The 24,910-nt window shown below is 42.7% G+C and overlaps 1 protein-coding gene across 1 annotated transcript in view; it reads right to left on the bottom strand.

Moving 5' to 3' along the window:
* The window catches only part of LOC115138404 (centrosomal protein kizuna), a 37,528-nt gene extending 31,722 nt beyond the window's left edge, over window positions 1-5,806 (bottom strand). The window contains 4 exon segments of the mRNA XM_029675221.2: window positions 1,568-1,645; window positions 3,167-3,329; window positions 4,812-4,874; window positions 5,619-5,806. Coding sequence (XP_029531081.2) covers window positions 1,568-1,645; window positions 3,167-3,329; window positions 4,812-4,874; window positions 5,619-5,683 — 369 coding nt within the window. The 5' untranslated portion in view covers window positions 5,684-5,806.
* Window positions 5,807-24,910: the final 19,104 nt, after the last annotated feature.

Here is a 24,910-nt window from a genome sequence, read left to right on the forward strand (position 1 = left end):
AAAATTCGAAAGACAATAGTACTTCAATTAATATAGAATCATAATAACACGACGTACCATACCATGGCAAAATAGTGTGAAATGGTCAAGGATACCCTTTAGCCACAAGCAGCAAAGACATTTCAAGTTGGTGTAATATTGCTCCTACAATTTTCTGCTTCTATAATTCTGTTTATTCTCCTATAAATGCAACACTTGCAAAATTAGGTTATACGGGCTTTTTCTTCAAAAACAAACAGCGGAGTGTTTTAAAAGTATCACTTTTTCTGTTAAAAACGCTGTTTATTTGGGTCAAGGTCATATTTATTTCCAAAACCCTCTTTCAGAAGAATGTTACACGATCAATGTTTTAACTTCTAATCGTATAAGCAATCCTCTGTACAAGTTGTGATTCATGTCTGCTGTGGCACCAAGGGGGTCGGAGAGAAAGCTAAAAAAAAAACTTCCTCCAAACATAATAACAAAAAGTATGGCTTCTGTTTCTTTTCTGATAAGAGTCTTAAATACCAAACAGTTAGCTGCTTAATAACATTCACTGTAAACCATGCAGCTCTGCCCAGCAGATCCACAAAGTAGGTAAAAAATAGGAAAAGTTAATTTCTTGGCTGAGTGATTCCATCGGTAGCTGCAGGGCAAAGTAGAAAGTGTTTCACTAAAGTAGCAATTGATTCTTCTATCAATCTGCGGCACGCGCGTGCTCTTCCAAGGAATGTATTAAATATGAAAATCATATCCCGTTATCATCTGTCTCCAGCTTTCAGCCCGGTAAGCTTCCCTTAATGAATGCTGTAGCCTGAGGGACATGCACACTGCCAGCAATGGCTTGTATGCATAATGGAGTGACGGTACCATTTTGCTCATTACAATATCGCCAAGCTGAGGGGGGGTTGTGCACACAGTCACAAGTGACTGCTCTAGACAGCATGCTCCAAGTTATTATGAGATGTCTTAGACATTTCATCTAAAAGAGCTTTAACTGCGTTAAGTGAAGGAAGAAGCAGCTATAGGCTTGAACTACATCGTTTGTACAGATGCACCAGCCAGGATTAGACACCTGCATTATTACAGACACAGTTCAAATGTATACTGCTCTACAGATTTGCTCTGCATAATGTCTACTTTTCTTTGTTGTTCCAAAGCTGAAAACACAGTTTGATAGAGCTAAGATTTGCATTATCCTACAAAAAAAAAAAAGAGAGAGATTTGCCATAAGAAGAGAATACTGTGTGAGTCAAATATTTTGGGCCAAATCTTCTGGAACTCTAAAATATAAGAATTGCATAATACATGGTACGCATTTCCCAAAGACTATTTTAGACTGTATAACTTTTAAATCATATAAATGACCCTTATATAAAATGAATTGCACAAAACATAGGGCACCCTGCATTAACAAACAGCAGACTACTACTACAGCCAGAATGAAACATACAGGTAGCTTAGTTGCAAGTCATGTATGTTCTTTGAAAAATGTGTTCATTTATTCTAATCAAAGGTTAGGCTTACATCTATCTTCTAATTGACTTTTTTTTTGTAATTTCAAGATAATCTTAATTATTATTATTACCTTGTCTATTTTAAGATTTGGCTCTTCTTTCTTCTGCCTTGCAGCCATAAATCTGGAAATTCTATTCAAGCATTCAACCTGAGAAATACAGGAAAAAAATACAGTCAGTAGAGCACAATTCATTTAGCAAATGTCCCTTTTCAAAGTGATCAATAATTCTATATCTATTGTACCGTTTTTCAATGCATCAACAAACAAAAAAGGGATACATCGTTGGACATTGTCCTTATCAGAAAGATCTACATAATGAACATGTCATTATCTTGGTAATTGTATACATAGGATGTTTCTTCAGTGTGATAAAACCGTGTTAAACATGTTCTGCAAACACATTTAAAAACATAAGACAAGAGGAGCGGGTGAAATCCAAAGTGTCCAAACATGAGAGTTAGTCACCACGGGTATTCCCCAGTGAGTGTCCTCCATGGTGCCTGCAACACTCTTAATCATCTGAGTAGCCAGACTGACTGCCCTAATCCCAACTCCAATGAAACAGTCTAATGGTGCAGTTAAGGGCACTAGGATTAACTCCAACATCCCAGGCCTTTTCTTCAAAACAATACAAAATTGCACACAAAAAAAAGCTACTTTTGTTTTATCAAAATGACTAAATACACTTGTTATCTATTTGCACTGATTCGACAGCGACTGATATCAACAATGAAGTCACGAGTGATTATGATTACGGTCAGCATCATTTGTATGTATGTGTGTGGTCGTACTGTATTGTACTGGAGAAATAGGCTGAAATATCTAAACAAGAAAACAAATAGTGACTTAGTATACAAAATATCTACAATTGAATGTTAAAGGTACCTTTTCACAGTTGTTTGACTGCTTGACAATGAAGCCATAGCACACTTGTAACAGGAAGATGAATGAAACAATGTGACAACAGAAAATTATTTATAAAAATCAACTACAAAACATTTATGAATCATAAAGCATTAAAAAATAAACAAAGCAACTGCTTGAGGGGGAAAAAATAAACCTCTGGAGCACTTCACTGTCTCAATATTGGGCAATTAATTTAGCGAGTCATAATTAACCAATTTTGTTAATTTGATATTAAGCTGTAGAGCACTGTTGTTGAGTTAAGCGATAATCTGACTCGTTCATTGTTTTCACTTGCTCATTTGCCTGCAGTGATAAACTGCAGTGTTCGAGTGTTTACTATTGTTACATCAAGCAAATGAGTGTAAATATCCCTACAGTGTACGGCAATTAGAGCATGATACTAAGGCAATTGACAATAAGAACGTCATTGAAGTGCATGCATCATATTTTTCAAATTCTAAAACATTTGTGTGTTGTGAAATGGCCTTGTAAATCATGATCCCACACTCACATGAACTATTCTTCAGTACATAAGGGACAATAGAGCATGAGCGTCAACCATAGGTTTACTGTACAGTGATCTTTATTGAATCATGTCAAAAGATTTCAATAAAAGGTGCTCTCCATCTCAATCATGTAAATTGTGGTACAGTTTGCAGAGAATCATAAACCTTTTAAATTCACCATGTCTAATAACAACTCTGCAGCTGTGGCTACACACTGAACAGATGAGACACTGGCACTGCAGTGTCCCAGTCTTACCTTGTGTTCATCCAGAGGGTTACGGTCAGGACAGTGCTCCTTCATGCTCATTTCAATGCCCTCCACATCTCTCAGGAGCTCCAGGTTTCGAATTTTTGCCTGTTTCTCTCTCTCACAGATTTCCTTGAGATAACCACGGAGTGTGGCACACTTTATCTGAGGACTTAAGGCAATAAAGAGATGTATTTATTTAAGGACACTCATGCAAATAAAAGCCAGATGTGCAGTACTATTCCTCCACACATTATTCTAAAGAAATGGTTACTACGGCAGTGTTTCCCCTATATTAATTTAGCTGCGGCACGCTGACACTCTCCCCCCGATTATAATATTATTATTTTTAAGATGGAATGTGCCACTATTTTAAGAGGGAAAAGTGCCACTATCTGCCACCGCCACCGCAGCCGTTGCTATTGTTTTTTCTTACAATGCAGACGTCGCCCGGCGTGACAAAAACATTTGCAGTACATAATCTGCTGTTCTATCGAGCATACAATGATGTCTTAGGGGGAAAAAACAGTGCTCTTTGTTTGCAGTAACTTCTTTGTTGTTGTAATTTCACAAATGGACGTGGCGGTTTCACCATTAAGGACTCCAGCTTTAAATATTTCTGCCAAGACATGCCTTTAAGATCAGAGTGACAAGTTACAATGTACAGTATATTTGTGGCATTTGATGCATTCAGAGTATTTTGGGGGTTTTCAATTAGGTAAATGCAGATGAGCAACCCCATGCTTCAGCCCTTTTATTTAAATTTGCCCTCTAGTCTCCTTTTCCCCTCTTATCACCTAGCACCACTATTTTTATTTTTATTTTACCTTTATTTAACTAGGCAAGTCAGTTAAGAACAAATTCTTATTTTCAATGGCGGCCTAGGAACGAACAGTGGGTTAACGGCCTTGTTCAGGGGCAGAACGACACCTTGTCAGCTCTGGGATTCGATCTTGCAACCTTTCGGTTACTAGTCCAACGCTCTAACCACTAGGCTACCTGCCGCCCCGATGCGGCATCAATTGGGCTACAGGTTATAATGTTTTTAAAAGGGAAAATTATATTTCAGATGGTGTCAACATACTTACATTGTCATTCATTTTGGAGTAGAATGTCCTTTAAAAAAAAGTCACCAGTCGTTCCACCCCCCAAAAATATTCCCCCGCTACCTTTGCCACTGCTGCTGAAAAATATCCTAGGGGAAACACTGTACTATGAGTAGGCCTATCTCTAGGTTCTGTTTTCACTAGCATTCCTCATTAGTAGCTGAACAGTTTAGAACTTCAGTATACAGTGAAAAAAAAAAAAAAAAAAAAAAACGTTGCATTGTTTAGGCCTAATTCATACCCGAGTGACTACCAGTGAAATAACTAGCATACTAGTATAGCCTAATAACAGTGGTACTACTAGTCTAACTGTCTGTACTTACATAACCACTACAATGTCATGCCTACACAGGTTATTGCTCATCGTTCTACTGGAATAAACCGGGTGCTGTGCCCATATAAAGGAAATACAACAATTTGGGATGAAAAATAATAACTGGATAGCTAATGAGTGAACTGTTATTATGATTAAGGGTTTGATAAACAATGCACATAAAGCTAAACTGCTAGCTAACGAGCTACATTGTTAATTGTTGGGACCCACTTACCCTCTCTTGTCAGATCTGCAGTAAGCAAACAACTCCCTCTCCAACTCAAGTCTCCTCTTTTCCCTACAGGAATAGATTAAACAGATGTTGGCTACATAGTTTTCCCCCCATCTCATACGAATAAAAACTATTATTGGCAACAAACAAAGACGTGTCCCCCATAACATACTAGCTTCAGCAGCCCCATGAACGCCCACACTACTGGTGTTCTGTGAGAAAGAAAAGGTCCAGATGGTCGTGCACGGAGCTAAACGTACATTAACCGTCAACATTTTCATAGTTAGCTAGCTACAGTAACGTTACAGTAGCTAGCTAATTATTAAACTACTGATTAGTCGCCTGATCTAACGTTGCTGCAGTTCTGGTAAGAATGACATGTTTTACCAGTTCGTATGAAACCGGTATTGCATACACAGTGACATGAGTAACAGTAGCTATTTAACGCTAAACTAGCCCTATCTAGCTAGCTAACGTCGTTAGTTTGCTGTTGGTGTAACCCCCCTACTAAGTTGGTTAGCTAACGTTAGCTAGCATAACGAAAATATGCAATGGTTATTGTTAAACTTATACATTGAAGTTACTTACACGTCTTTTTCAAGACATAGTTGCTTGCTAGCGCGTCAATCCGCTGACCGGTAAAATAGACCAACAGCTAGCTAGTTAGCCGTTGCTAATGGTTAGTTAGCTAGCCACTTTATCCAGTGACACATGGCGTGAAAAGCAGCAGCAGTGTCAGGAGAGTGCACAACTCAAACTCGTGGTGTCAAAGGGGCCTGGCACCAAAAGGAAAACGGGTTAAAATCTTACCTTTCGTGCATGCTTTGTTGAATGGATCCAATTCTTTCATAGTATTGGTCCTCACAGAACGCCATGACAACAACGTTCCTTGTTCTTTGCGCCCCGTTTTGTACAAGCAGCGAAAATGTAGCTACTGAAAAGTGTTTATGCTGGTTGCCATGAGCACCACTTCCCAGAGATCCCCTCTTGTAAACAACAGGAGCGGGAAAGTAGCGAAGTGATGTGATTTGCGCTGGTCTAGAATCAGCTTACAGACTGTACCAATGACTGTATATGAACGGTACACTCATGCAAATGAAAATGCATTTGGAATCTAAATAATTATTGCATACATACAGGGAGAACGGGCAATATTTCCCTATAATCAAATCAAATTGTATTGGTCACATGCGCCGAATACTTACGAGACCCTAACCAACAATGCAGTTTCAAAAAAATCTGGAGAAAAAGAGATAAAAGTAACAAGTAATTAAAGAGCAGCAGTGAAATAACAATAGTGAAACTATATACAGGGGTGTACCGATACAGAGTAAATGTGTGGGGGCACCGATTATTTGAGGTAGTATGTACAGTTGAAGTCGGAAGTTTAGACAAATACATTTAAACTCAGTTATTCACAATTCCTGACATTTAATCCTAGTAAAAAAATCCCTGTTTTAGGTCAGTTAGGATCACCACTTTATTTTAAGAATGTGAAATGTCAGAATAATAGTAGACAGAGTTTATTTCTTTCATCACATTCCCAGTGTGTCAGAAGTTTACATACACTCAATTAGTATTTGGTAGCATTGCCTTTAAAATGTTTAACTTGGGTCAAATGTTTTGAGTAGCCTTCCACAAGCTTCCCACAATAAGTTGGGTGAATTTTGGCCCATTCCTCCTGACAGAGCTGGTGTAACTGAGTCAGGTTTGTAGGCCACCTTGCTCGCACACGCTTTTTCAGTTCTGCCCACAAATGTTCTATAGAATTGAAGTCAGGGCTTTGTGATGGCCACTCCGATACCTTGACTTTGTTGTCCTTAAGCCATTTTGCCACAACTTTGGAAGTATACTTGGAGTCATTGTCCATTTGAAAGACCCATTTGCGACCAAGCTTTAACTTCCTGACTGAAGTCTTGAGATGCTGCTTCGATAAATCCACATAATTTTCCTTCCTGATGCTGCCACCCCCGCGCTTCACGGTTGGGATGGTGTTCTTCGGCTTGCAAGTCTCCCCCTTTTCCTCCAAACATAACAATGGTCATTATGGCCAAACAGTTCCATATTTGTTTCATCAGACCGGAGGACATTTCTCCAAAAGGTATGATCTTTGTCCCCATGTGCAGTTGCAAACCATAGTCTGGCTTTTGTATGGCGGTTTTGGAGCAGTGGCTTCTTCCTTGCTGAGCGGCTTTTCATGTTATGTCAATATAGGACTTGTTTTTACTGTGAATATAGATATTTTTGCACCTGTTTCCTCCAGCATCTTCACAAGGTCCTTTGCTGTTGTTCAGGGATTCATTTGCACTTTTCGCACCAAAGTATGTTCATCTCTAGGAGACAGAACGCGTCTCCTTCCTGAGCGGTATGGCGGCTGCATGGTCCCATGGTGTTTATACTTGCGTACTATTGTTTGTACAGATGAACGTGGTACCTTCAGGCATTTGGAAATTGCTCCCAAGGATGAACCAGACTTGTGGAGGTCTACAATTATTTTTCTGAGGCCTTGGCTGATTTCTTTTGATTTTCCCATGATGTCAAGTAAAGAGGCACTGGGTTTGAAGGTAGGCCTTGAAATACATCTGCAGGTACACCTCCAATTGACTCAAATGATGTCAATTAGCCTATCAGAAGCTTCTAAAGCCATGACATCATTTTCTGGAATTTTCCAAGCTGTTTAAAGGCACAGTGTGAACTTCTGACCCACTGGAATTGTGATACAGTGAATTATAAGTGAAATAATCTGTTTGTAAACAATTGTTGGTAAAATTACTTGTGTCATGCACAAAGTAGATGTCCTAACCGACTTGCCAAAACTATAGTTTGTTAACAAGAAATTTGTGGAGTGGTTGAAAAACTAGTTTTAATGACTCAACATAAGTGTATGTAAACTTCTGATTACTTGTCATCCACAACACGGCCAGGTCTCTGACTTCCTCCCTTAGGCTGTCTCGTTGTTGTCGGTGATCAGGCCTACCACTGTTGTGTCATCGGCAAATTTAATGATGGTGTTGGAGTTGTGCCTGGCCGTGCAGTCGTGAGTGAACAGGGAGTACAGGAGGGGACTGAGCACGCACCACTGAGGGGCCCCTGTGTTGAGGATCAGCGTGGTGGATGTGTTGTTACCTACGCTTTCCACCTAGGGGTCAGGAAGTCCAGGATCCAGTTGCAGAGGGAGGTGTTTATTCCCAGGGTCCTTAGCTTATTGATGAGCTTTGAGGGCACTATGGTATTGAACGCTGAGTTGTAGTCAATGAACAGCTTCTCACATAGGTGTTCCTTTTGTCCAGTTGGGAAAGGGCAGTGTGAAGTGCAATGGAGATCGCATCATCTGTGGATCTGTTGGGGCGGTATGCAAATTGGAGTGGGGTCTAGGGTTTCTGGGATGATGGTGTTGATGTGAGCCATGACCAGCCTTTCAAAGCACTTCATGCCTACAGATGTGAGTACTACGGCTTGGTAGTCATTTAGGCAGGTTACGATAGTGTTATTGGGCACAGGGACTGTGGTGGTCTGCTTAAAACATGTTGGTATTACAGACTCGGACAGGGAGAGGTTGAAAATGTCAGTGAAGACACTTGCCAGTTGGTCAGCGCATGCTCACAGTACACGTCCTGGTAATCCGTCTGGCTGTGAGGGCGTGTGAATGTTGACCTGTTTAAAGGTCTTACTCACATCATCTGTGGAGAGCGTGATCACACAGTCTTCCGGAACAGTTGGTGCTCCCATGCGTGTTTCAGTGTTATTTGCCTCGAAGCGAGCATAAAAAGTAGTTTAGCTAGTCTGGTAGACTCGTGTCACTGGGAAGCTCTCGGCTGTGCTTCCCTTTGTAGTCTGTAATGGTTTGTAGGCCCTGCCACATCCGACGAGCGTCAGAGCAGGTGTAGTATATTTGCACGGTCAAATTCAATTACTACAGTTAATTTTTACATGTTTTGTTTGAGTTGCTTTTGAAACCAAAAGACGAATTAAAAACAGTATTGGTATTGTTGAATTCGATTTTCATAATAGCAAGCTAGGACTGATGGTTTGGTTGGCTAAACTAGCAAGTCTGTTTTGGTTACCACAGCAACTACTGCATATAGTAAACTTGCTAGCTACTTGTTTAGTGGATATTGAATATATTTCCACCGGCAAATGTGTTAAATTATAGCCATAGTATAAAATGAATAATCAACTCCGGGCTCTATGTGTTCTCTGGAAAATAATGCAACTCCGTGGAAGGTCAGTTCCAATCCACTAGCGCGTCGTGGAACACACCTTCCACGTCGTTCATTATTTTCCACAGAACACATAGCCTCTCGTTGATGATCTCTGACCTAATCTAATGCCATTATGACTCGTGTAAAATAATAAATGAGAGAGAGATCGAGGCATTTTTACACGTTTTTTTTACTGCTGATGTAGTGATTTGCATTGGTCAGCAAGATTGGATATTTGGATTGACACATTATGCAAGCCAAGTTTTCTACAATGCATTATTCTACTCATGTTCTTTGCTATCATTTCAGTAATTTTCTGTGATAATCTTCCCTTTTAAATACGAAGTGATGTACAGTGTAGCCTGGCTTGACATAGCAGGCTTTGAGTGGACAGAAGATGCGGCTGTAGACAGAAGATGCAGACAGAGTGGACAGAAGATGCTTGGACAGAAGTGGTCAGAAGATGCTGCTGCTTCAGCAAGCATGGTAAGCCCCATACATCTCTTATCCCGGATCCCAATCGATTTTAGAGAGACTCAAAGAAACTAAAATGACTAGGGAAAGCTTTCTTAGCCGTGGGCTCTTCGGCCTACAGAACGTGCCTCCAAAATTACCAACAGCCTGATGTAGGTTTTTGTTAAAGGTCTGTGTTCTGCTAAATAGCTCAATAGAAGCCAAAACGAATGCATGAGTAATGCACATGTATGCCATTATTACTGAACAGATAAACTGGCTCTGTTCTCTGTCCATGGTCCTGATGCAGCAGGCTTCCTCTTTTCTCCAGTAGCCAGCCACAGCATCCCCACGGATCATGCTTTGCATTTCAGAAGTTCATTGTTGACAGCTCTCTAATGTCATGCCACGTTCTGACTGATGCTACAATAGCGGCACATCGGTTTTGTGTCTCGCTACAGACGCGTCACCCACATCCGAGGTGCTGTTATTGTCAGCCCCTCCAAATGCAGCCCCTAATCAAGCAATTTCCCCAATTCCAGCCACATCAAATTGCTATTTAGCTGTTGAACTGGGGAGTTTTGCTGTCCTTTTCATATGTTAATCACCCCTATTCAACATCTCTCCGTGAGGCTATTTGTTGTGGAATAAATCCCCTTGTTTGCCTCCTGCATGTATAATTGATATTGTTGCTGGGCTCTTTGTTTGTGCTGCACAGAGCTGAAAAGCACTACTTTGGAGGTGATGAAGTGAGTGAGACTCGCAATCACTCTTCTTTCTACTGGGTCCCAGCCGAGGTTGGTGAAAGTGATCAGTCCTCCTATTAGATTTGAATATTACAACACTGTATCATATGATGGGATGCATTAGATGTTTCTGTTCATTTTACAGTTATAGCTATAACTTCCCATCTGCATATGAGCAACCTTGAAACACAATCTGTAGTAGAAGCCCTAATTTTGACAATTACAGTCAGTTAGCATGTACTTGTCGAATACCAACCACAACCTGTCTGGGTTATCCATCATAGCAAATACATTCCAATGTTTCTTTCTTTCTTGACTTATCCCTTCCACTGACACACACATTCAGTCTCCGCTTTACGCAGGTTAACTTTCTTATCTGACTCTTGAACCTTGAGTTACATGGCAGTCTCAAGAGATAACTAAGCCTACATATTCCACTTTTACGGCCCCAGACCCATACCATACATCAAAACATACACTGCCTTCAATCCTATTTCAGTTTTACTAAGAAATTATTCAACATAAAACCATAAATGTCTGTTTTCCCTGGGAGAGTATGTATGGAATATAAACAGCACAATAGGCCTATCCACCAACAGCAGTAGTCATATACATATTGGGGAAAAGCCAGCATGTTATGTTTTATCAGTTGATGCTTAATGGTAAAATGGGGCTTTATTATTTGAGTTATAATATATGCATGGGAAAATAGAAATGTGTCCTTTTCCAATTGTATTCCCATATAGAATTATTGGCCCTTTTCGTCCTCCTCCTCGTCTTGTAGAATAGATACAGTATGTAGGGTAATTGATATGCCTTAACAGAGGTCTTGATTTGCATGAGAATTAACGGCAGTAAATTAAATTGATATTCTGTGCACATCTCAAATGATTCCTTCAGACCTTTGTTTCCCTGCTTGGCAGAGCCCGGGTTCAGCTGCTAACCAGACAGAAACATCTGGGTGGTTAGTAATTTGATAAACAGCTTATAGAAACACTCCCCAAATGATCTTCTCTGAAGACTCAGATTTTTTCTTGTGTCAAACTTGGAACAGTTGGCTAAGGCTTGGCTTTCTGTAATGCACATATTGGGTTTATCTGTTCTGTGGCTTTTGCTCACTCTTTTCACTATCATTTAGATTTTGGATCAGTGTTTGGGGTTAATTCAAACCCCCAGTCAATCTGACGGTGAGAGTTGAGTAAAATATTTTACAGGTTGGCTATTGTGGCCAACATATAAAGGATCTACAACTGCATTTAATATTCATTCAAAACATTGAAGACATTGTGATGAACAATAAATACAAGAAAAAGCTACATATTTTCCTGGTAATAATAGCCATGGAAGGAATAGCATTTAGTACTCAATAGGAATAAACCTCCCATTTCTAATGTGTCTAAGGGTAGGCCATTGTTTGACTGGAGCTCAGATGAGTCCCACTGAAATTGCAAATAAGGTGATTTTTTTCCCCCCACAGAATTTATTCTAGATCAGAATATAAAAGCTGTCAAGTTCTACGTATGGGCTAATTCAATGGTCACTTGTTTCTATAATTGGCTTATGCCATCAGAAAATTAGATTTGACAAGCTTTTATCATTGTTTCAACAATTGGGCACTTGAAGTTGGCATAGCTATATTTTGATTTTCACACAGTCATATTAAAGCTGAAATGTGGCTAGCTAATGATATGAGTTATGTCCGTGTCCACCTTCAACAAATAATAAAACAGAAAATAGGTTTGTTTATTATTGCCAATCATCACATAGGCGTCAAATTCGGTCTATTTGACACAACATGTCATTGTGGATCCAAACAAAGCAGCAACATGTTGATGTGTGTGTGGTATGTACATTTATGTGTGTTTGTTCATGTTCGTGGGTGAGACAGTCAATTATGAGTTTAAGTGCTGTCAAGAGGATAAAAAGGTGCAAAAAAATCCCCTTTTTAATTGTATGGCCAGCAAAGTTAATAAAGTATGGAGTGGGGATCGATGCGACGGAGTTTCTCTGAAAGCTTTTCTTCACGGGTGAAGATTAAGAGGCAATTGGACACAGAGAGTCTCAGAAACGAACGTCAAGATGCTGTATCATCGCTGCCAGTGACTATAATTGTCCTACTAATCCAGAAGACGTCTCCAGTAAGTATTAGTCCTCCCACACATACTCTGAATGGGTGTGGTTTGAAGCTAATTTGAAAATAAAGCATTCTGTAGGATGGCCATCTCATCAGGCTAACTAGGAAGGACAGTGCACGCTAACTAGGAAGGACAGTGCGCGCTAACTAGGAAAGACAGTGCACGCTAACTAGGAAGGACAGTGCATGCTAACTAGGAAGGACAGTGCATACTAACTAGGCAGGACAGTGCATGCTAACTAGGAAAGACAGTGCACGCTAACTAGGAAGGACAGTGCACGCTAACTAGGAAAGACAGTGCACGCTAACTAGGAAGGACAGTGCATGCTAACTAGGAAAGACAGTGCACGCTAACTAGGAAGGACAGTGCACGCTAACTAGGAAGGACAGTGCATGCTAACTAGGAAGGACAGTGCATGCTAACTAGGAAGGACAGTGCATGCTAACTAGGAAGGACAGTGCATGCTAACTAGGAAGACTGACAGTGCATGCATGCAGTAAACTAGGAAGGACAGTGCATGCTAACTAGGAAGAAGTGCATGCTAACTAGGAAGGACAGTGCATGCTAACTGGGAAGGACAGTGCATGCTAACTAGGAAGGACAGTGCATGCTAACTAGGAAGGACAGTGCATGCTAACTAGGAAGGACAGTGCATGCATGCAGTATGCTAACTAGGAAGGACAGTGCATGCTAACTAGTGCATGCTAACTAGGGACAGTGCATGCTAACTAGGAAGGACAGTGCATGCTAACTAGGAAGGACAGTGCATGCTAACTGGGAAGGACAGTGCATGCTAACTAGGAAGGTGCATGCAGTGCATGCATGCTAACTAGGGACAGTGCATGCTAACTAGGCAGGACAGTGCATGCTAACTAGGCAGGACAGTGCATGCTAACTAGGAAGGACAGTGCATGCTAACTAGGAAGGACAGTGCATGCTAACTGGGAAGGACAGTGCATGCTAACTGGGAAGGACAGTGCATGCTAACTAGGAAGGACAGTGCATGCTAACTAGGAAGGACAGTGCATGCTAACTAGGAAGGACAGTGCATGCTAACTAGGAAGAACAGTGCACGCTAACTAGGAAGGACAGTGCATGCTAACTAGGAAGGACAGTGCATGCTAACTAGGCAGGACAGTGCATGCTAACTAGGACAGTGCATGGAAGGACAGTGCATGCTAACTAGGAACAGTGCATGCTAACTAGGAAGGACAGTGCATGCTAACTAGGAAGGACAGTGCACAACTAGGAAGGACAGCATGCTAACTAGGAAGGACAGTGCATGCTAACTAACTGCATGCTAACTAGGAAGGACAGTGCATGCTAACTAGGAAGGACAGTGCATGCTAACTGGGAAGGACAGTGCATGCTAACTAGGAAGGACAGTGCATGCTAACTAGGAACAGTGCATGCTAACTAGGCAGGACAGTGCATGCTAACTAGGCATGCTAACTAGGACAGTGCATGCTAACTGGGAAGGCAGGACAGTGCATGCTAACTAGGACAGTGCATGCAGTGCATGCTAACTGGGAAGGACAGTGCATGCTAACTAGGAAGGACAGTGCATGCTAACTAGGAAGGACAGTGCATGCTAACTAGGAAGGACAGGATGCAGTGCATGCTAACTAGGAACAGTGCACAGTGCATGCTAACTAGGAAGGACAGTGCATGCTAACTAGGCAGGACAGTGCATGCTAACTAGGGGAAGTGACAGTGCATGCAGTAAACTAGGTGCATGCTAACTAGGGACAGTGCATGCTAACTGGGAAGGCATGCTAACTAGGAAGGACAGTGCATGCTAACTAGGAAGGACAGTGCATGCTAACTAGGACAGTGCATGCTAACTGCATGCATGCTAACTAGGAAGGACAGTGCATGCTAACTAGGAAGTGCATGCTAACTAGTGCATGCTAACTAGGCAGGACAGTGCATGCTAACTAGGAACAGTGCATGCTAACTAGTGCATGCTAACTGGGAAGGACAGTGCATGCTAACTAGGCAGGACAGTGCATGCTAACTAGGCAGGACAGTGCATGCTAACTAGGCAGGACAGTGCATGCTAACTAGGAAAGGACAGTGCATGCTAACTAGGAAGGACAGTGAAGGACAGTGCATGCTAACTAGGAAGGACAGTGCATGCTAACTGGGAAGGACAGTGCATGCTAACTAGGAAGGACAGTGCATGCTAACTAGGAAGGACAGTGCATGCTAACTAGGCAGGACAGTGCATGCTAACTGGGAAGTGATGCAGTGCATGCTAACTAGGCAGGACAGTGCATGCTAACTGGGAAGGACAGTGCATGCTAACTAGGAAGGACAGTGCATGCTAACTGGGAAGGACAGTGCATGCTAACTAGGAAGGACAGTGCATGCTAACTAGGAAGGACAGTGCATGCTAACTAGGCAGGACAGTGCATGCTAACTAGGCAGGACAGTGCATGCTAACTGGGAAGGACAGTGCATGCTAACTAGGCAGGACAGTGCATGCTAACTGGGAAGGACAGTGCATGCTAACTAGGAAGGACAGTGCATGCTAACTAGGAAGGACAGTGCATGCTAACTAGGCAGGACAGTGCATGCTAACTGGGAAGGACAGTGCATGCTAACTAGGCAGGACAGTGCATGCTAACTAGGCAGGACAGTGCATGTTAACTAGGCAGGACAGTGCATGCTCCAGTGAATATAAACCAGTTTCATTGTGCTAAATTGATCTGAATTGAAAGTACTCTGTTAAAAGCAAGAGATGTCACCAGAGATGTAACCTACCTTTGAAAAGAGTGTGAATGGTGTCCAGTATTAATGCAAATAGCGTAAATCATTATTAAAGGTAGGCCATTTACAGATTACTATACACACTTTTATCTCATTGTTCAATGGACAACTTGAGGCATTACATTGACCATGATGTTGTATTTGTTGGTGATTTGAATAAGCATCAGCAAAGTCTAGAGTGCTGTCTGAGAGGACAATGGATACAGTGTTGGTAAAAACAAAGCCTTGTGGATGAGGACGGTACTCTCCTGTTTGTTTGTTGCTCGGTTATGTAGATCTTGTGATGTCACAGGTTGGTGAGTGGATTCATTCTCCATTCTCTTTCTCTGGAGCCTTGGCAACGGCTTTGAGAGAGAGGAAGCAGAGTATTGTCATGCACTCAGACATGAGGCAGTAAGTCGGGTGTTTGAGTGACAGACAGCGGTATCAGTGTCAGTGTGGAGGGCAGTGGATGAGGCCAGCAGTGTGTGTGGCAGGCTGGCTGGCTGGTTGATGAGAACCATGTTGTCAGGGTCGTGTGTGACATCCAGGGCCTGTCTGGGCCCTCACATGAGGTTAGAAGTCTATGTCAACTCGTTTAAGCTGCAGCATGTGGAAATGCACCTCCATGTTTACCAGCTCTCTGTCTGTAGCTGACAGGTAAACCATCTGTCATATGGTGGGTCAGAGATCTGGAGTGATCCCATTACAGATGCTGTGCTGGTGCTGGGCTCACTGCAGTTTCCTTACTCTGTCTCTCTGGCATCGCCGTGGGAAGATGTTTTGGGGTGGGGGTGCTGAAATGTTCTCTCGTCCGGGGAGGTATGACAATAGCCAATATTGATACGATATTAGTAATACAGTGATGGTGATATAACCATGGCGATAATACGGTTTTGTCAATACTGAAATAAAGCACCATATCCCTTGACGTTGACTGCTCATTATCTGGAAACCTCTACCCACATTGAAAGAGATGTTTGGCCCCCTCCAGCAGAGAGGCCCAGGTTACATGTCACATCTACGTCAGTGCATTAGTGAGCGTTTATTTGTTGTGTGAGGGAGCCCTCGCTCGAATCCACTTTCAAGGTCACACTCGATTGACACTGCCACTGGATGTTGTGCTTATGTGGGTTTAGTCTCAGAGGTCAAATTATCCTTTAAGTTGGAATGAAATTGGGAATAGTGGAGGCAAGGATCAGCCCTGAGCCCAGGCCCTGGCTCTCCTCAGTATTAAGCCATCACAGTGATGTAAGCTCATATAATGAACCCTTTCACCGCTACCACTGCACCAATATCCCTACAACACAGCATGCATATTGATTGCAGATTGTGAGTGTGTGAACGTATCAGCGTGTGTGATTGTCTGCGTGAAAGTGCGCGTGAAAGTGTGTGTGTGTGGGTGAATGCGTGTGTGTGTGGTTTGTCTTTTTCCTGCGAGGAGCAGGGGAATCGTGTTACTCTCCGACTGATTAGAAAGCTCATGCATAGGAAATCACGACCGAGATGCTGGTCCCCATCTGCCCACAGTGCAGGTGAAAACAATTTACACATCGGCGGGCTAATGGATACATTCATAGGGAGCAGAGAGAGAGAGAGGGAGTAGAGGGAGAGAGGGGCACAGTAATGGGCCTGGGCCAATGCAGGTCAGTGGCCCTGGTCAGACAGCCAAGTCAGATAGCAGCGTATCAGATGACACATAATCGCCGGGTCATGGACTAATGAGTGTGGTCGCGCCCTGGCCCCCGTTGTAAATACACTTGTAAACAATTCTGTGAGTGAAACATGGCAATAATATGTTGATTCAGCAGGTAATGAGGTGCTCCCAGAATCAATACCCCCGTCACCCTCTCCCAGCCGGGCCAGTGGAGAGCAGCTAGCCAGGTTGCTGTGTGCCTCTGCGGATGACCTTTCCGCTGCAGTAAGGACACGGTGCGGTCTGAAGAGGACTATTCTCATATTGCAGGAGGTGCTGAGTGCCAGAACTTTCATTCGCAGCAAGCAAATGAACAGGCAGCCCCTGCATGCTAATGAGCGGCAGGCTATTTTCCACCTTTTTTATCTGCACATTATGCTCTTGACTTTGGAGAAGGTGGGAATTAGGTTGGACCTCAGTGTCAGACTGCCTGATGGTTCTGCTCAGGAAAACTGGTAATTGAAGCCGATGGCTGCCGCGGAGGAGGTCTGAATTTGGAAATAAACAGTTTCAAGCACTGCGCGTCATTTCTAGAGAGATGACAGGGGGAATAGAAATGAGCTGTCTGGATCTAATGTGGTTTCACAGCAGGGGAAAAAGGGTCCATCTTTTAGATAACAATTCCACTCATTAGGACTTCAATGCAGCCATAATGACAGCAGCCCCGAGTTGTTAAAATCAGAGAGGGCAATTAGGAAAAGTCCGCACCCAAAGAACCCAAATAAATGCAGATGTGTCGAAAGGAATTCTGTATGTTGTTGTTATTTGACATTGTGAGATACATCTAATTGCTTTGAAGGGGAAGTAAAAAAAATAAATAATGAAAGGGCCTCCTACTGAGTAGTTCTTATCGGCGTGGCAACTTTGTCATTATTGCTTCTTTATTAGCATAATGGGAAGTAGACCAATTATTTCTCCTCTCATTGGCAAAGTGACTAATTTGTGTTTGTTTCTCAGCTTATTAAGTGTGAGGCTTTAAACATCTTCATCTCAGTGTGTATGTTTGTGTGTGTGTTGATGCCTGCCAGCATGATACTATACTTACGGTTTACACCTGTTATGAAACATTGCACAGATTTCAGGATCATAATTAATGTTTTTAATTGGTGCAATTATCAAAGTATAGCCATAATTACTGGAGCTGAAGCGACAACTGACTGCCTTTGCAGCATATGGCAGTTCTGCTGAAATAAACAGAGGCTATGAGAAGGGGACTTTTGAAAGGACATTTTTCTGCTGTATATTCCACCACAATTTCTGGAGATGTGGCCTCTTCACCTTGTTCCCACTTGGCTACAATCTTCAGAACCCCCCGTGGTGATCACCAAACTTCTCTGTCATTCAGACGCTGGAGCCTGGCGGTAAGCTGTGTGTGTCCACTGCATCGCCCTCCCCTTAGGAGACGCTGCATCGCCCTCTTTCAATTTCCAAAGGATTATCAACAACAATGCATTTCCTCAGCAGATGTGCAAACTTTCTCTCTCCCCTTCTCCCACCCTCCTTTGTCCCCCTCTCCCCCCAACCCCCCAAATGTTTACTTGGCTGACATTTTGAGAAGCATTCCATGAGCTGAATGATGTTTCTCTATTTATAACTAGTTGCAACATGGCGGCCATGGTCACTTCCTCTGTGTCTTACAGTATAATAAACAACTTGTTTATACATCCACAAATGACTTGGTCGGTTAATCCCTGTTGCTTTTTAATGTGGCATTATTGTTGCATGTCAAAAACACAACCTTCCCGAATGTGGAATTGATGCGGCGCAGCAACCTTGATGTGGCGAGAGAGACCGCGGGGGTTTCGTAGCTCAGATAGACTTCATGCTCATGAATAAAACAGAGGGTTTAGGGCTTCCTGTGTGGCTAATTCACAGCTCTGAGGTTTCAATCTGTTTTTATGGTGCTTGGGTGGAACAATTTCGCTTCCCAGCTCCAGGGCTACAGCAGGTAGAGGATTCTCGGCTGCTCATACAAGTAATTTGTCATAATCAATCATTGTGCTTTTGTGAAGTCGACACAAGCTGCAGAGACATGATACTTTCTGCTTTGTTTGCGATTGTATGGAAGAAAATAGTTTATAACGTCATCGAAATGGAGCTTGTGTAAATATTGTGGGCCGACGTGGTTTTGTCACTCATTTTCAGTGGTGACATTACATTTTAGGGCCTGCTATTGTTTGTTTACAAAAACTTGTTTAAATGCATCCCGGTAAAGGAGATCAATCAATTGGAGACTTATTACATAATTATTGCTGATTAGCAAGACCTTGTCTTGCACCTTATACCTACACCGAGCTCTAACCAGGAGACATAAGATTAAGAAACCTGTTTCAAGCACCATCCTTCAACTTGGTCAAGTAGAGCCCTATAGCTAAAACTCCAGATACTCTCAGACCCTAGTTTCTCTGTTTCTGTCACTCAGGGCAATTAGTCATGAGCAACGCGGTTCTTTTCCTTGTAAGTCTTGTTTGCAGACTCATTACTGGGCCCTGCTGGTGTCTCCTGCACTGAGAGGAAGTCAAACAAAGCACCACTCACACCCAGCGGCTGTGCAACAGAAGCAGGGCCCGGACCCACCACCAAACGCTGAGAAGTGAAGGGCTGCGAAAACAAACCGCTACGGAACACCCTTCACTTCTACTCCCGTCGCAGTCACAACCCGCCACCTCCTCTCTCTCACCACCACTCTGAAGTGCTGGGAAAACACACCAAGGTGGTCCCCTGTACGACTCACCATTTTACAGAACAGCACCTCCCCACTTGGTCCATCCTCTACTTACCTTCTCTACTCAGTTTAACCTGCCAAACCCTTTAATAGAAGGGTAGGACACATAGGCCTGGATTACTGTACACCGGTGTCTTCCCAATCTCTCTTCCCTCTCCATCTCTGACACAGACAGACAGAGGGGACCAGCTAATTAAAAGCAGACAGTGTTGCTGTGGCCAGGTATAGCGTACAGTGGAGCTGAGCTAGGGGCCACAACACCACAGCAGCTCGAGCTCCGGTTCATCTCAACCAATTAGAGTGAGCATCAAAGCCGGGGCGGCCATTAAAGGGTGGGTTCAGAGGAGACATTGTTGTGTGCGTGGTCAGCAATCAGCATGGCCCCCGCTGTGAGACGGGTTCTGTTTACGCCATTTAAACATCGTACACAGTCACGTGACGTGGCTCCCTACAGTGGAGGCCTCGTTTCGGATGTCCTTCTCATAACGCAGGACTGAACTGAAGCGTGGCTGTCCAGAAGGAAAACAACGTATTATGATTATGCTCTATGTTTTCTGGGACAGTTTGGGGGTAATATGCTTTACAACTTCCATGGTTTGACTCGGAGAATATTGCAGTGTGAAATACAAATGAGGTGGAAGAATCTCATATATGAAATGATAGCCTATATGGCATTGGGAAGAGTATATGGTTTATGACATTGTTCATTCCCACCTGACTGATAAATTACCACTGAAAGTGCCGAATAATATGGTGTAGGCAAGCTGCCTGCAGAAAAACATACTGCATAGAACACATTGTGTCCATGCTGTATGTGTACCGTATACTGCGTGTGTCACAGTTTATTTTCAGTGAAGATATTGGTTCTCACTTCAACTGGTTGTCCAATCCTCTCCTCTTACAAAATTAACCAATTTCCCCTCTCCTCCAATGACTCGCCTGCTATCCATATCCTCATGTCAGTTTCGAGTGTCTGAGAGAGTAAGAAAGAGAGAGAGAGAGATAGTGAGACAGAGAGAGGCAAATAAATAGTAAGTAAGAGAGAGAGAGCAAAAGAGAGAGAGAGAGAGAGACGTGCTTGACCTGCTGAATGGGCAGGTGCCTGCCGTCTCTGTGGGTCAGTGGGAGGAGCAGTGATAGGATCTGAGGGGAGCCAGAGGAGCCGGGATGGCCCCTGTGTTTCTCCCTAAAGCCTTGAATAAGCCTGCAGTCAGCAGAGACTGGATCCCCAGGATTAGGACGAGGGCAGGGCTGGAGTGCTGCCACTCTCCCTCTCAGCGGCTGAGCAGGAACACCTCATTATACCTGAGGTGCAAACCATCACTCATGGTGCTTGGCCCCCTCAAACTGACTGTCCCATCACTGTCTGCCACCAGGACTGGAAGGACTGCAATCTGTTATGGTTGATATATGATAAATTGGGGGTGTTGTGGTCTACATTCCTTGATCCGAAGTAAATTGGACTGACAGACCAATCTCTCTAAAACTGAAGTCAATAACAGAAGTAAAATTTTACAGGGCAGTAGGTAGCCTAGCTAGGTAGCCTAGCGGTCAGAGCGTTGGGCCAGTAACCGAAAGGTCGCTGGTTTGAATACCCGAGCTGACAAGGTGAAAAATCAGTCGTTGTGCCCTTGAGCAAGGCACTTAACCCTACATTTCTCCAGGGGTGCCGAACTACTATGGCTGACCCTGTAAAACAACACATTTTACTGCACCTATCCCGTTTAAGTGACACTAAAACATCTATTTCTTTAATCTATTCTGTAGCGATTCCTTCAGGTCTTGAATTTGACGGACGAATGACACCGCCTGGGACGTGTGTGAGTGGAGGCTACATGCGTGTACGTCTGCATATGTTAGCATGTCCATGTCTGAGAGGAATTTATATTCTACTGCAGCTAACGCATCCCTCACAGCGCACTGACCAAGCTAATAGCCAATCATATTGATGGGCCTTTGCTAATTTATACATTTATTTATATATTTCCTTAGCTAAACATAATTAGTGATTACTGTCCAGTGTTTGAAAAGCAATAGTTCTTAGTAAATTAGAGAATGATTATTGCATGGCAAATCTACTTCATTCTAAATATGGTAATTAATGGTCTATGCAGTGGGAGCATTGGTTAAAAGCACTAGTAACCTCACGCAAGCTTCAAATGTACCACACTCTAAATTGCTTGACATGGGTTTCTTTTGAAGGCTATATTTAATTGAATGCCATACAGTAGCCAGTTTTGAGGCTAATGGAATTTACATTATATGTAAGGGATCTGGTGAGGAGTCACTTAACCATCCATTAGGCTGTGTTTTTGAGCCACACTATTTTCTTACTCGCCACATTTAAATGGCCACGATTAAATCAGGCTTGTAATATAATTAGTAACTGATAAAAGTAGAAATGTAAAATGTAGCCTCGACATTATCATATAGGAAATTGGGGGGTTGAACATTGACAGAGTGATTATGAAGTTGCTGATACACTGAGGATAAAACCACATGGATCACGATGGGTTATTTAATTTACTGGGGTGATTTAAAATAACTGACAACACCATCACACAATATTGCTCACTATTAGTTTTGATAGAATACAGCATGAAAAGATATGTTGTATGAAAATAATAGAAACGCTTGAAGGGTGAGCATCATCATCTCCGAGCAAGGCATCCCTGCAGAGCCACCTAGTGTCAGTAGCTACTGGAAGTTACTGCACTGCACACTGCGTGCAACATCACAAATCATCACCTCCACACTGAACACTGGACACTGAACACTGAACACTGAGGGGACACAAACAGACGGCTGCACTCTGGACTAACGAAGATTCCCTCTTTATACATGGAATTACAACCTTTTTTACAAACAAACCAGGCAGTGTTGCAGCTATTGGTATATTCCCCACATCACTGTTCTACAAGCAACAAACACGTTTAACGACCGTGATGGTATTTGATTGTCTATTGAATATAGCTCAGTACTGTTTGTGATAACAATGATACTCCAAGACAAAAACAATAGTTGTCATATGTCACTGTGACCACTGACCAATAACTTCATGCTGCGGACCAGTGTTTCAAAACTTGGGTAAGGGTGCCCCCACATGGCCACTAGTATATTGAGTCCCTGACGTTCTCAGAGGCAGGCAGCATTTCTGTCTGGGAGACTGGAGTCATACCCATTGTGTTCTTGGAACACTCTTGACATCTAACTACTATCAGGATTATGATAAAGAATTAACTGTAATTGTAGGTTTGAATTATATTATTTTCAGAGTAATATTACATCATTTTGGGAATTATAATAATTTAATCAGTGGCAGTCTAGTGGTTAGAGTGTTGGCCCAGTAACTGGAAGGTTGCTAAGATTGAATCCCCGAGCTGACAAGGTAAAAATCTGTTTTTCTTCCACTGAACAAGACATTTAACCCACTGTTCCTAGGCATTGGAAATAAGAATTTGTTCTTAACTGACTTGCCTAGCTAAATATAGGTTCAATCAGAACATGATCATTGGTCTATGTCTCAGGTCTTGAAGAATGTCACTAACTTCTCATATTGACCTCTAAACGTTAATTATATAGTTTAATCAGTGGTATTAGAACTCAGATGATACAATATGTAAGTATGTCTATGTAAATTATCACAATGTTTATGTATTTTCTAATATATTTCTAATATATACTCCCATCTCAAACACACACCCACATACAAGACAAACCAGAGATAATGACTAAACACTCATAGACTGCAGCAACAGTTGTTTTAGTCAGACTCTGTAGCTTTGGGAGAAAGACCCAGGCTGAGGCTCTGTAATTTGCAGTCTGGTCTGAGCCTATTTCATTGTGTGTCGTTAGGCGCTGCTGTTCAACAGTATGGAAGTCTATTAGGTGAGGCAGAAATTGTAATGATGGACACTGAATTCTGGGAATCAGCTGCTCAATATAGGCCCCTTAATTGCTTAGCAACAGTGTTTCAGGCCTCTCATTTGAGATCAAGAGTTTACTGGACTGGAGACTCCGCTTTGGAGAAATAGAGCTTGTGCCATTAGATAAGACACGCTAGAAATGGGCTCTATATCTGCTTCCTCTGTGCCCCCCCCCCCCCCCCCCCCACCGTCTCTATCTCTCTCTCCCTCATGCTCTCTCTCTCCAGACCCACTGAACCACCCCTCCTCCCTCCCTCCCTCCCTCTCTCCCCGAACCCTTCCCCACCAGGATGATTATGTTACCTTTCACATGGCTGATGTATTCAGTTCACTAGATTATTTTCTGTCATCTCAGTTAATTGAATTCTGTCCATCACATTTGGATGTTGTTGCATTTGCATAAAGGCTAGAGTGGTGAAGAGTGTCAAACTTCAATTTAGACAATGTCACTCAAAATAAGTATACCGGGCTCTCTCTGGAGGTGGGTATTTCCGGATTTTGCCAGATTTTAAATATATGTATTCTTGGGATGTGGGGCTCTCATATACATGTAAATATAAATATGAAAATAACCGGATGGCTCTCTGATATTGGGTCCATGACTATGTGTGTGTGTGTGTGTGTGTGTGCGCGTGTACGTGCATGAGCGTACATACATTTTGTGCGTGTATGTGTATGTAGAGTGTGCGTGCGTGTATGTGTATGTAGAGTGTGCATGCGTGGGCTGTTAGTGTGTGTGTGTGGTCATGGGGTCTGTTTTGGTTGCCCTCATGGCCGGTGTGTGACACAGACAGTGTGTGGGCTTCACTACTCCCTATTGAAGCTGATGTCTCTCAATAGGTACTTCCTCCTACTCCCATACTCACTGTCAAGTACTTCTAACCTCCAAACTACAAGTGCCGTATGAAAACAGTGCACAGGGCCATGGTGGGAGGGGAAGTCGAAGGACCTACCACAATCCCATGTGTTAAAACACACACACACACACACACACACACACACACACACACACACACACACACACTCCTCCATTGAGTTTTAAAGCAGTCTCTCCTCGGCGGGCAATCTGTTAAATCGCTGCGACTGACAGAGGGAGACGAGGCATAATAACATGTCACACAATGAAACATAGGAGAGAGAGGGGGGCAACTGTTCCTCCCTGTCAGCCAAGAAGACCTGGGCCAATTCAGATTTAATAAGTGTACCGGAATATCCAATTATGTTTGCTTTTGAAAATTGATTCATATGTCTTTAGTGGCAATTTTCATATTAGCCTCTTTCAAATAAACATCTATTAGGTTTATGTATCCCATCCTGTTTGGCACTGCAGCACAGCCCCAGCTAAAATAAGTCTGTGTCAGTTAGTCAATAAAGAGGAGCCCGAGACGACGGACAGATTAGAGTGCTTATCTCTTTTCATCAACTCTGAATGCGGACTGAATTGAAGGTCAATATCTGACGATTCTCC

The sequence above is a fragment of the Oncorhynchus nerka genome, linkage group LG12 (genome assembly GCF_034236695.1).
Source record: "Oncorhynchus nerka isolate Pitt River linkage group LG12, Oner_Uvic_2.0, whole genome shotgun sequence".
In the NCBI taxonomy this organism is placed as follows: Eukaryota; Metazoa; Chordata; class Actinopteri; order Salmoniformes; family Salmonidae; genus Oncorhynchus; species Oncorhynchus nerka.